The 12916-nt window shown below is 46.9% G+C and overlaps 1 protein-coding gene across 3 annotated transcripts in view; it reads right to left on the reverse strand.

Moving 5' to 3' along the window:
• SEMA4F (ssemaphorin 4F) overlaps positions 1–12916 on the reverse strand; it is a 131188-nt gene that overhangs the window by 67654 nt on the left and 50618 nt on the right. For 2 of the 3 annotated variants that reach the window (XM_075916064.2, XM_075916066.2), the window contains exon 3: positions 9434–9493. The exons of the other annotated variant lie outside the window; for it this stretch is intronic. In XM_075916064.2, coding sequence (XP_075772179.1) covers positions 9434–9493 — 60 coding nt within the window. The remainder of the gene's footprint in view (positions 1–9433; positions 9494–12916) is intronic. 3 annotated transcript variants of the gene reach the window in all.

Genomic DNA, 12916 nt, shown 5'->3' on the forward strand with positions numbered 1-12916 from the left:
ACAGCAGCCATACTGGGTTAGACCAAGGTCCATCTAGTCCAGTATCCTGTCTGCTGACAGTGGCCAATACCACATGCCCCAGAGGGAGGGATCACAATAGGTAATCCTCACATGATCCCTCCTGTCACCCACCTCCAGAAAAACAGACACTAGGGACACCATACCTACCCATCCTGGCTAATAGCTATTGATGGACCAAACCTCCATGAATCTATTTGGCTCTTTTTTGAACCCTGTTAAAGTTCTAGCCTTCACAACATCCTCTGGCAAGGAGTTCCACAGGTTGACAGTGCACTGAGTAAAGAAAAACTTCCTTTTGTTTGATTTAAAACTGCTTCCTATTAATTTTATTTGGTGACCTCATGTTCTTATATTGTGGGAATAAGTAAATACTTTTCCTTATTCACTTTTTCCATACCAGTCATGATTTTATAGACTTCTATCATATCCCCCCTTAGTCTCCTCTTTTGTAAGCTGAAAAGTCCAAGTCTTTTTAATCTCTCTTCATATGGGACCCATTCCAAACCCCTCATCATTTTTGTTGCCCTTTTCTGAACCTTTTCTAATGCCAGTATATATTTTGTAGATGAACTGACCACATCTATACACAGTATTCAAGATGTAGATGTACCATGGTTTTATATAGAGGCAATAACATATTTTCTGTCTTATTAAAAAAGGGATAGAAAATGACTCCTAACATTCTATTTGCTTTTTTGACTGCCACTGCATACCGAGTGGATGTTTTCAGAGAACTACCCACAATGACTCCAAGATCTCTCTCGAGTAGTTGTAGCTAAATTGGTCCCCATCATATTGTATGTATAGCTGGGATTGATTATATTTTCCAGTGTGCATTACTTTACATTTATCTACATTAAATTTCATTTGCCATTTTGTTGTCCAATCACCCTTAGTTCAGTGAGATCTCTTTAAAGCTCTTCACAGGCTGCTTTGGTCTTAACTCTCTTGAGCAGTTTGGGATCATCTGCAAATTTTGACACCTCACTGTTTACCCCTTTCTCTAGACCATTTAATAAATAAATTGAATAGGATGGGTCCCAGTACACACAGACCCTTGGAGGACCCCACTGGTTACCTTTCTCCACTCAGAAAACTGACCATTTATTCCTACCCTTTGTTTCCTGTCTTAACCAGTTACCAGTCCACGAAGGGACCTTCCTTCTTATTCCATGACAACTTACTTTACTTAAGAGCCTTTGGTGAGGGACCTTGTCAAAGGCTTTCTGGAAATCTAAGTACACTATATCCACCGGATCCCCCTTGTCCACATGAGTGCTGACCCCCCTCAAAGAACTCTAGCAGATTAGTAAGGCATGATTTCCCTTTACAGAAATCATGTTGACTTTCCCCCAACAAATTATGTTCATCCACATGCCAGACAATTTTATTCTTTACTATAGTTTCAGCTAATTTGCCTGGTACTAACATTAGACTTACCAGTCTGTAATTGCTGGGATCACCTCTAGAGCCTTTTTAAAAATATTAGTGTCACGTTAGGTATCTGCCAGTCATTAGGTATAGAAAGCTGATTTAAAGGATAAGTTACAAACCACAATTAATAGTCCTGCAATTTCCCATTTGAGTTCTTTCAGAACTCTTGGGTGAATGCCATCTGGTTCCGGTGACTTGTTACTGTTAAGTTTATCAATTTGTTCCAAAACCTCCTCTAACGACACCTCAATCTGGGACAATTTCTCAGATTTGTCACCTAAAAAGAATGGCTCAGGTTTGAGAATCTCTTCAATATCCTCGGCTGTGAAGACTGAAGCAGAGAATTCATTTAGCTTCTCCGCTATGACTTTATCATCTTTAAGTGCTCTTTTAGCATCTCGATCGTCCAAGAGCCCCAATGATTGTTTAACTGGTTTCTTGCTTCTTATGTACTTAAACATTTTAGTATTACTTTTTGAGTTTTTGTCTAGTTGTTCTTTAAACTCCTTTTTGACTTATTATATTTTTACACTTAATTTGACAAAGCTTATGGTCCTTTCTATTTTCCTCACTAGGATCTGACTTCCACTTTTTTGAATATACCTTTCTAATCTATCACTGCTTCTTTTACCTGGTTAAGCCAAACCACAGTGGCACTTTTTAGATTCTCTTCCCTCAAATATCCTCTACTACTTTGGTTAACCCACCCGAAAATCCCCTCCTTTTTTTCCCTCGGTAAGCAGAACTGATTCGGATATCCCAGGTGAATATATGCCATTGATTCCTATCATGGCATTATAGCTCTGAGTATCCTTCGAAACCAGTCCTTAAATATCCTGACACATGTTGCTTACTTTTATTATGTCCTAGAAGATTTACCCAGTGTTGCCTGAGTCCTTAAACTAATTTTTTTTTGGAAAATAAAATGAAAACGTCCATTCTTCATTTCAATCAGTGCTCTGGGGAGGAGATGCGGCTGTGGGATTCAGTCTGCAGGCTGGCCCAGGGAGAGAGGACTACCCCAGCCCTCTCTCACCACAGCAACTTGTGCCAGGTGAGAAGCGCCTCTCTATGGCCATTATAACTCCAGAAGGCACAACCAGGGGAGGGGTACATGTCCCCTGGCTGGGGCAGATCCAGGTTCATCTGCTCCCTGTGCTCCCCAGCCAGAGTGAGGAATGCAAAAAACTGGCACTTTCCCCTTACTCCCTGACAAAGGGGAACAGCATGTTCCCGTATAAATGGGGGAGAGCTTCAGCCCTCCCCGCTTTCCACTGCCCTCCCTAAAAGGTGCCGTTCACCTACCTGGTGATTCTCTTTTCTGTATACAGTAAAACTCCAATTGTCCGGCATCCAGTGATCCGGCACTCCTGATAGTCCGGCACCAACTGGAACCCGGAAGTGCTCCGGCGAGCCAAACAATTGGAGCTGCTCTGCCCCCGGCTTCTCCAAGACCGCTGCTGCTGAAACTGACCAGCGGCTGACTTGCGGAAGCCGGGGGCAGAACAGCGGGGGTGCTGCTGGGTTGGTCCCGTAGTACCGCTCAGGTGAGGGGCGGCACTGTGGGACGAATCCCGCAGCACCCCAGCTGCTCTGCCCCCAGCTTCCCCAAGTCAGCAGCTGGTCAGTTTCAGCAGCAGTGTACTTGGGGAGGCCGGGGGCAGAGCAGCTGGGGTGCCGCTGGGTTGGTCCCACAGCGCCGCCCTCTCCCACACTGCGCAATTCCCTGCCGACCCTCCACCCCAGACCCCTCATAGCTCCCCTTCCGGTACTCCGGCATATCTGATAATCCGGCACCCCTGGGTCCTAAAGGTGCCGGATTATCAGAAGTTTACTGTAGTTTCTGAGAAGCGATCCCATTCCTGGCACAATCAAACCCACATCTTCCTTTAAGCTATGATAGGAGGAAGCTGTATACCGAATTTGGTGGGCCTAGCTCTTACTATTTAGGAGTTCTTGGACAGACAGATACAGACAGACTCTCTCAAATATATAATAAATTATTTGCATTACAAGGTTACCTCACATACTCAACTAAGACTAGGGCCCCATTGTTTTGGGAGCTGTACATGCCCATGAGAAGAGACAGCCTGAAGCTTAAACAGGAGGCAAAACAGGCACAGAGAAGTGGTTAACCAAAGTCACCTGGCTGGTCAATGTCACAGAGCCCGGGCCCCTCAATTACCAAACCTGTGCCCATCCACTAGACTCTGCTACCACCTCAGGTACTGTTGTGGGGAAGAACCGATTCAGGGATGAAAAGAAAAAACAGAAAGGCCACCGAGACTGAGGGCAGGTATAATGCCAAGATCTGAGACCTTAACTGAGTGCTGGGCCACTCACTACAGGCAAAGGGGGACTGGCCTCAGAACAGAAAAGGGTGTGATGGGCAGAGTTTATTGGTGGTGCTGGAAAAGGTCAAACCCTTAAAGGAAATTAAGCCCAAAGAGCATTAATGCTGTAAGCCTGGTCCAATTCCCAGCCAATGGGGTGTGGAGCTGGTGCTCAGAATGGGCGCAGGGCACAGAGTACCCCCTGTGCCTCCTCCCTGGCCCCACCTAGGGTTGGATCTCCTGCTGGCCGCTTCCAGGGCACAGTACGATCTGTGGTGCCTGGACAGGCAGGAAGCTTGGCTGAGCACTGCTGCTGGTCCTCTGGCCACCCTACAGCCAGGCAACTAGTGCCTGACATTCCACAACCTAGTACTCTGGGTTGTGATCCGTAGTTTGAAAACTACTGGACTACAAGCAGCTATAAGGGAGACTATTTCTGATGGCAGACTACTTGTTAAAACTAGTAGACAAATGCTGAACAATATCCAATCAACAGCTGGAGGCGGATGCTTGACAAATTCAGACTCAAAAAAATGTAATTTTCATCTGGGAGAATAATTAACCATTGGAACAACTTACCTGGGGACACTGGATTTTTGCCACAGGCTGTCTAAATTGCCTTTCTCTAAAAATAATAGTTTTCAAACTATGGGTTGTGACCCAGTACGGGTGTCTCTGGATGTTCCCATTAGTCCAACAATGAATCCACCTACACTTCAGGAGGATCCAAGCTCCTCCACAGTAGGCCCTCAGCTTGAAGGGTGGAGGTCCTGGGGGCAGGTACGTTGGCTCCTTTGCTGCAGTGGGAGGGAAGGGTGTGGGGGGGGGGGGCTACAGATTTAGAAAGGTCCAAAGAATCTCACTGAACAATTGTGGCTTTAGTGTTGTTGTTCCCAACAAACAGCAGCTTTGTGCAGGGCTCTGCATTGCCCACAAATGAGCCTTTGTTCATGATTCTGAAGGAAAATGCTGGCCAGGCAGCAGCTCCCCACAGCGCCTCCACCCTGACTGGGCAGGGAGCAAAAGATACAGAAAGACACAGACAGTTTGCACCAGTGGCACAGGGACAGATACAGAGGGAAGTAGGGGCAGAAGTGCCAGTCCCAGGCTGCTATAGGCATCGAGGGGATCACTGCTTTAACTGAGTGCTGCTAGCAGCAATACAGATGAGCTCTGCTCTGCGCAGGGATGGGCCAGCAGAGCTTCCTAATTTAAGACCAGAAGGGACTATCCAGTCACCTAGCTGGACCTCAGCTACGCCACAGGCCACAGACTTTCTTCCCGTCACCCCTGTACAGAACCGATAACTTGTGGAAGGCAGCTTGGGTGGAAGTGACCATGAAATCATAGTGTTCATGATTCTAAGGAAGAAAGCAAAACAGAGACAATGGATTTCTGGAAGGCAGATTTTAGTAAACTCGGAGAGCTAGTAGGTAAGGTCCCATGGAAAGCAAGACTAAGAGGAAAAACAACTGAAGAGAGCTTAAAGGGACATTATTAAGGGCCCAAAAGCAAACTATTCCCCTGTGTAGGAAAGATAGCAAGTATGGCAGAAGACCACCTTGGATCAACCAGGAGATCTTATATGATCTAAAAATCAAAAAGGCGTTGTATAAAAAGTGGAAACTAGGTCAAATTACAAAGGATGAATATTACAAAGGATGGATATAAGCAAACACCATAAGTATGTAGGGGGAAGATTAGAAAGGCAAAGGCACAAAACGAGCTAATTCTAGCTAGGACCATAAAGGATAACAGGAAGATTTTCTACAAGTATATTAGGAGCAAGAAGAAGACCAAGGATAGGGTCCCATTGCTCAACGAAGAGGGAGAAACAATAACAGGAAACTTAAAAATGGCAGAGGTGCTTAATGAATTCTTTGTTTTGGTTTTCGTCAAGAAGAGATGGATGGTAACGAGATGCCTACCAGAGAATGCTAGTGGAAATGGGGTAGGTTTAGAAGTTAAAATAAAAGAACAAGTTAAAAATCACTTAGAAAAGTTAGATGTCTGCAAGTCACCAGGGCCTAATGAAATGCATCCTAGAATACTCAAGGAGCTGATAGAGGAGGTATCTGAGCCTTTCGCTGTCATCTTTGAAAAGTCATGGAAGTTGGGAGAGATTCCAGAAGACTGGAAAAGGGAAAATCTAGCACCCATCTATAAAAAGGGAAATAAGAACAACCCAGGAAACTACAGACCAGTCAGCCCAACATCTGTGCCAGGGAAGATAATGGAGCAGGTAATTAAGGAATCCATCTGCAAACATCTGGAAGATAAGGAGGTGATAGGTAACAGCCAGCATGGATTTGTAGAGAACAAATCATGTCAAACCAATCAGATAGCATTCTTTAATAGGATATCAAGCCTTGTGAATAAGGGAGAAGCAGTGGACATGGTATACCTAGACTTTAGTAAGGCATTTGACACAGTCTCACACGACCTTATCAATAAACTAGGAAAATGTAACCTAAATGGGGCTATTATAAGGTGGGTGTATAACTGGCTGGATAACCATTCTCAGAGAGTAATTAATGATTCACAATCCTGCTAGAAGGGAATAACAAGTGGGGTTCTGCAGAGGTCTGTTTTGGGACCAGTTCTGTTTAATATCTGTGTCAATGATTTAGATGATGGCATAGAGAGTATGATTATTAGGTTTGCAGCTGATACCAAGATGGAAAGGGCTGCAAGTGCTTTGGAAGATAGGGTCATAATTCAAAATGATCTGGACAAACTGGAGAAATGGTCTGAGGTAAACAGGATGAAGTTTAACAAGGACAAATGCAAAGTATTCCACTTAGGAAGGAACAATACCGTTTCACACACACACAATGGGAAGCTACTGTCTAGAAAGAAGTCCTGCTGAAAGGTATTTAGGTGTCATAGTGGACCACAAGCTAAATATGAGTCAACAGTGTGACACTGTTGCAAAAACAGCAAACATGATTCTGGGATGCATTAACAGGAGTGTTGTAAGCAAGACACGAGAAGTCATTCTTCCACTCTACTCTGCGCTGGTTAGGCCTCAGCTGGAGTACTGTGTCCAGTTCCGGGCACCGCATTTCAAGAAAGAGGTGGAGAAATTGGAGAAGGTCTAGAGAAGAGCAACACAAATGATTAAAGGCCTGGAAAGCATGAGCTATGAGGCAATGCTGAAAGAATTGGGTTTGTTTAGTTTAGAAAAGAGAAGACTGGGGGGGGGGGACATGATAGCGGTTTTCAGGTATCTAAAAGGGTGTCACCAAGAGGAGGGAAAAACGTGTTCTCCTTGGCCTCTGAGGATAGGACAAGAAGCAATGGGCTTATATTGCAGCAAGGGAGGTTTAGGTTGGACATTAGGAAAAACTTCCTCACTGTCAGGGTGGTTAAACACTGGAATAAATTGCCCAGGGGGATGTGGAATCTCCATCACTGGAGATATCTAAGAGCAGGTTAGACAGACACCAGTCAGGGATGGTCTAGACCACGGTTTCCCAGCCTATGGGTCGGGGCCCAAATAGGGATTGCCATTATATTTCAAAAATGTCGCCAGGTGTCTCCCCAGGTGGCTCTTAAGGAGCCAGTCACACATTTTTTTAATTGCCCTGGGTCGCCACGTCTTCCTGAATTGTCAAAATGGGTCCCCATCTGGAAAAGGTTGGGAACCGCTGGTCTAGACAGTGTTTGGTCCTGCCATGGGGGCAGGGGGCTGGACTCAATGACCTCTCAAGGTTCCTTCCAGTCCTAGTGTTCTAGGATTCTATTATTTTATGAGTTAGCCAATGTTTAATCAATTTAACATATATCATATTGATTTTATATTGTTATTTTTTAATCAAAATGTCATGTGGCCCCAAGTCAAATGCCTTACAGAAGTCTAACACTCTTGCCTTTATCAAGAAAGCTTGGGATCTCATAAAAAAAAGATATCACATTAGTTTGACAACCTAGTTTCCATAAAACCATGTTGATTAGTGTTAAACATACTTAAGGCTACGTTTTAGGCACAGGTATTTTAAGTAAAAGTCATGGACAGGTAACAGGCAGTAAATTAAAATTCAGAAGAACGGCCATACTAGGTCAGACCAAATGTCCATCCAGCCCAGTGTCCTGTCTGCCGACAGTGACCAATACTAGGTGCTCCAGAGGGAATGAATCAAACAGGTAATGATCAAGCCATCTCTCTCCTGCCATCCATCTCCACCCTCTGACAAACAGAGCTAGGGACACCATTCCTTACCCATACTGGCTAATAGCCATTTATGGACTTAAATTCATGGAGGTTATCTAGTTCTCTTTTAAACCCTGTTATAGTTCTAGCCTTCACAGCCTCCTCAGGCAAGGAGTTCCACAGATTGACTATGCGCTGTGTGAAGAAGAACTTCCTTTTCTTTGTTTTAAACCTGCTGCCCATTAATTTCATTTGGTGGCCCCTAGTTCTTATATTATGGGAACAAGTAAATAACTTTTCCTTATTCACTTTCTCCACACCGCTCATGATTTTATAGACCTCTATCCTATCCCCCCTTAGTCTCCTCTTTTCCAAGCTGTACAGTCCCAGTCTCTTTAATCTCTCCTCATATTGGACCTGTTCCAAACCCCTTATTTTTGTTCCCCTTTTCTGAACCTTTTCCAATGCCAGTATATCTTTTTTGAGATGAGGAGACCACATCTTGTACCACACACCCCTGACTAAGTTGGGGGGAGGGGTATTGGGCAGGGGCACTGCAGATGCTGGTGGGGGCCCGGCCAGGCCGCACCATGGATGCTGAGGGGGGTGGCACGGGAGCACATGGTCAGGATCCCCACTGGTGCCAGAGGCAGGACACATAATGGACCAAGACTGCCCCAGCAATGGCTTGTGTGACTGGCTCAGAGGCTGCCTGAGCTGCTCAGGCAATGCATGGGCCAGATGCACCAGCCACTACAGAAGTCACAGAAAGTCATAGAATCCGTAACTTCCATGAGACATCTGCAGCCTTAAAGAATATTATCCTCTCTTACTTCTTTATTAACTGAGCCCTCTATCAGCCACTCCATTATCTTGCCTGGAATCAACTTGCCTGGAATCAACTTGTATCCAAGAGTTTTAGCTAGACCAGGTGATTTAAAAATGTCTGACTTTAGTAGCTTCTGTCAACATCTTCCAGGGATGCAAACAGAACAGAGAGCATGTCATAACCGTAGGATGAGACTGTAGGATCATCTCTTCTCCCCTTCTATTCAGAAATATTTACTGAACAGTTTGGTCTTTATGGAATTAGCATGGTCAGGATTCTTTTTGTTCATAATTTATTTTAAAAGCCCCTTATTGTCTTAAATCTACTGGCCATGTAGATTTCTCCTTGCTACATTTTACTTCCCTAATCAGTTTTCTAGAATTTCTAACTTCCTATTCATTATGATCAATTTCCCCTTTCTTCCATGTGTTGAGTATTATATTTCTGTAGGTGCCTTCCTTCTAAACCAGGCAGGTTTTGTAACAAGGATCATACTGAAGAGAGGCTGCTGTTCTGGTCCTAATACGATCCATATGTTGCCCTGGAGCCCACAGGAGGAGGAATGCACTAAGCCCCCTGCTGAATACATTCAGAGCCTACAGCCTAGCGACCCAGCATGCTGTGGGAGGAATTACAAAGGGCTGCCCCTCTCCCGGTACCTGCCTCTTTTTTCCCTTTCTTCGTGCAAGACTCTCGATGAATCTCAGGCACTTCCCAGGAGATCTGGAAAAAAGCAAGAAATGTCAATGTCAATTATCCTTCCAGCCTGGAAGGGCACCCATGCCTGTGCTGCACACAGGACTGGCGCCCATCCCATTGGGCACTGCACAGACCCCGGGGAGACAGACCTTCCTTGCCCAAGCAGCTGGCAAACACAGGCTGGCTACACACAAAGGGGAAGGAAGGAAACACAGCCCAAGACTTTCACAGAGTCTAAGTCCAGACCACTGTGATTCTTTAGTCTGGTCTCCTACACAACACAGCCAGAGAACATCAACACAACCATTCCTGTGTGAACCAAGACCCCTTTCCTCAGCTCAGACTCAGCCTGACCATGCTTAATGGCTTGATTGCTGACAGCTGCTGTATACGGTGTTGCTATAGCTGTGTTAGTCCTAGGGAATTGGAGAGACAGGCGAGTGAGTTCTACTAAAGAAAGGTTTTCCTGCGGGACAACAGAGCGACGTCATGCGTCACCCTGTGTCCTGCAGCCCCTCCCTCCACCCTCTCCTGTGGTTGGGGGAGCCACAAACCAAACGGCCTGTGGCCTTCCTCCTCGTGCTGCAATACCAGGGTGGTTAAGGATTGGTCTGGTTGCACACGGCTTGGGCCCAGCTTCTCCGGGTGAGCCAGGAGGGAAAACTGGGTCCCAGTGTGGCTCAGCCCCCGCAGTGGTGGGGGGGAGAGGCAAAGAGCCGCTAGGCAGGGGGCCCACGGGCCAGTGGGAGGGGATGGAGGGGGAAGATTGGCCCTCCCCGTTGACTGGGGGACAAAAGGAAGAACCACCGGGATTAGGGTTAGGCTGCACGGTGGGGAAGGAGAAAAAGGGCCTGGCTGGGGGGGGAGGGGAGAGAGGAGAAGAGGTCTAGCAGGTGGTCAGGGACCCTGGCTGGTGGACAGGGGTCGGAGGAGAGGGAAGGGACCCTGGTTGGTAGGACAGGAGGGAGAAGGGGCCCGGACTGACGCAGCCGCAGCCCAGCCCTCCCCAGTGGCTGGAGGGAGAGCCAGAGATGCCTACCCCCTGCAACAGGGGGGTTAGCAAGCGCAGCAAGCAAGGGGCATTGCCCCCAGTATCTTTTATTGGATCAACTTCTGAGGTGAGAGTGACACTTTCAAGCGGCACAGAGCTCTTGCTTAGGCCTGGGAAAGGTGCTCCGAGGACAGGAATAGATCCTGAGATACACCAATGTGGGGTGGTGCAGAGAAATCACAGCATGAAACTGCCCAACAGGTGGACAAGGTGGAGTTTGAGGCAGTAACAGCAAGATGAGAAAGAAAAGCAGAGGGGGCAAGGGAAGGCAGAGCTGGGAAGGGAGCCAAAGGGAGGACAAGTAAGTTGATTGGATGCAGTACAACAGTGAGGAGCAACCCAGGCTAGTGAGTGTGCTGCATGAGTGTGTCTCCATCTCAGCGAGCCACAAGACTGTGGCAGATAAGTAGCTGCTGTCATCTGGGCCTAATCCATTCCATTTCAGGGACAAAAAAGAAAACAAAGAGAACCCCTATCTATGCTATTTACACTGACAGCTATCTGTAATTTGCCAAAAGAAGGGACAGTCCTTACAAACCCCTCCAGTGAGAAGGAATGGAGGGAGATTCAGGGTAGCTCTGCCTTTTGTACCCTTGGATGGTAGCACTGGGCACATGCTTCATGCTGACAAGTACTGCCACAGAAAGCTCTCTAGCTTGAGTGCTCATACCCCTACGTGGAGCAGACCACCCAAAGAAAACAAGTTGTCCAGCTTCAACTTCTCAACCTTGAAGGAACGAGATGAATAAATGGAAGTGCTCCTCAGTTGTCACCTCTCTTGGGCAGAGGCCCACATTTCTACCAGCGATGTAAAATCCTGTTCCATAGGTTTACCGATTTAACGGGAGCACTGGGAGGCTGGAGTGCTCCTCCTGCCCCCAGGCAGCGGCTACTCCAGCCTGATCATAGCAACCCTTGCCTGCAGCTCCCCTGGATGCTAGAGCAGCCCCTATCCACGGGGGCCCCCGCTGCTCTAGCCCCCACCAGTCAACTTAGCTTGTTAGTTAACCGGCTAAACCTTCACATCCCTAATTTCTACCCATCTCTTGACCAGGGTTTTTCCAGGCTGCACAGTCCCCTGTCTACCCCGTGTTACTCCCACCCATGACACCCATTGTCCTTTGGAGTTCACCACACTTTCCAGGACTCACATCTCATGCCCCCCTCCCCCGAGATATCAGGGAGAGTCATGGCCCACAACAACACACAAACTTTGTGTATTTCAAGGACATTGCAGGAAACTGCTGTGTGCGACACAGGGACCTTGAAAGGAAGTTGATGGCCCTAAAGCAGCGAGAGATTCAGGCATCCAAGTCAGAGGGTGGTGGTCAGGGAGGAGCTACCAGGTGGACGTAGGGGAGAGAAAGACCTGGCAGAGGGCAAGTGAGAAGGTGGGAGCTGGGAGTGGCAGGACAAAGATATTCGACACAGCCCCCGAAGAGGCTGGTGCGCACAACGTGAAAGGGAAGAGAGTCTGCCAGCAGACAGCAGTACCGATTGTCACAGGTCTCAGAAAGTGGGGAGACAGATGGAGAGAGGGCGGAGCCGTGACATCTCCAGTACTGCCACACCCAGGCCTCAAGCCATGAGATTCTGCCATTCAATCTCACAATTTTCAATCCAGTTGTGAGTGCTTGCTCAGTATTTGCCCTCTGGCTTCTGAGCTGCTCCAACACAAGTGTCATATTTGCAAACTTTGCTCCAAACCACTTTCAGAATATGGCAGAATAACGGTCTCTCACTTGCCTCCAGGAGCTCAGTCATTACGAAAGCCATTCAATCTCACGCGACATAATAAAATCATAAAAGAGTTGGCAATGCTGCCAAAGGGCCAAGAGGAGGGCCAGACATCCCCAGAGGAAGGTAGCAATGGCAGGCTTAATTCTGTTTGCACATTAAAGTGTGATCAAACCAGGATCACTTGTCTTGAAGCCACCAGCATATTGTGGTTCTGTGTTCAGTTCCCATGCATCTGTCAAGACAAGGGCCAGTTTGCAGTTCCCCACACTGGAAGCAACACTCTGAGTTACCTATAATCATTTAGAAATTCCAAGGATGTTTTAGTATTGGCTGTGATGGACATGACATTTTGCTGCAATATCCTGGGAAAACGAGCACCTTTAGTGTCCACTCAATGAAACGCAAAGGTAATGTGTTATTGTGGGCCAGGATTACACGTGACCTCTCAAGGAGGGGACACAGCATTTAGCCCAGGAAAGTGTTATGAACTTCAAAGGACTGCACTGTCTATAGTGTATGGGTTTGTGTTTCGGGGTTACTTCTTGCTGGTTGCTTGAAAGATACTGTGTGCTGAGCTTGTGTTTGTCTGTTTAGAGATTCATGTGCTGCACTATTTGTTTAAAGGACCATGTGCTGGGGCCGGCAGTTGGAAGCCG

This window comes from Pelodiscus sinensis, chromosome 4, assembly GCF_052426305.1.
Source record: "Pelodiscus sinensis isolate ZL-2025 chromosome 4, ASM5242630v1, whole genome shotgun sequence".
NCBI classification, from domain to species: Eukaryota; Metazoa; Chordata; order Testudines; family Trionychidae; genus Pelodiscus; species Pelodiscus sinensis.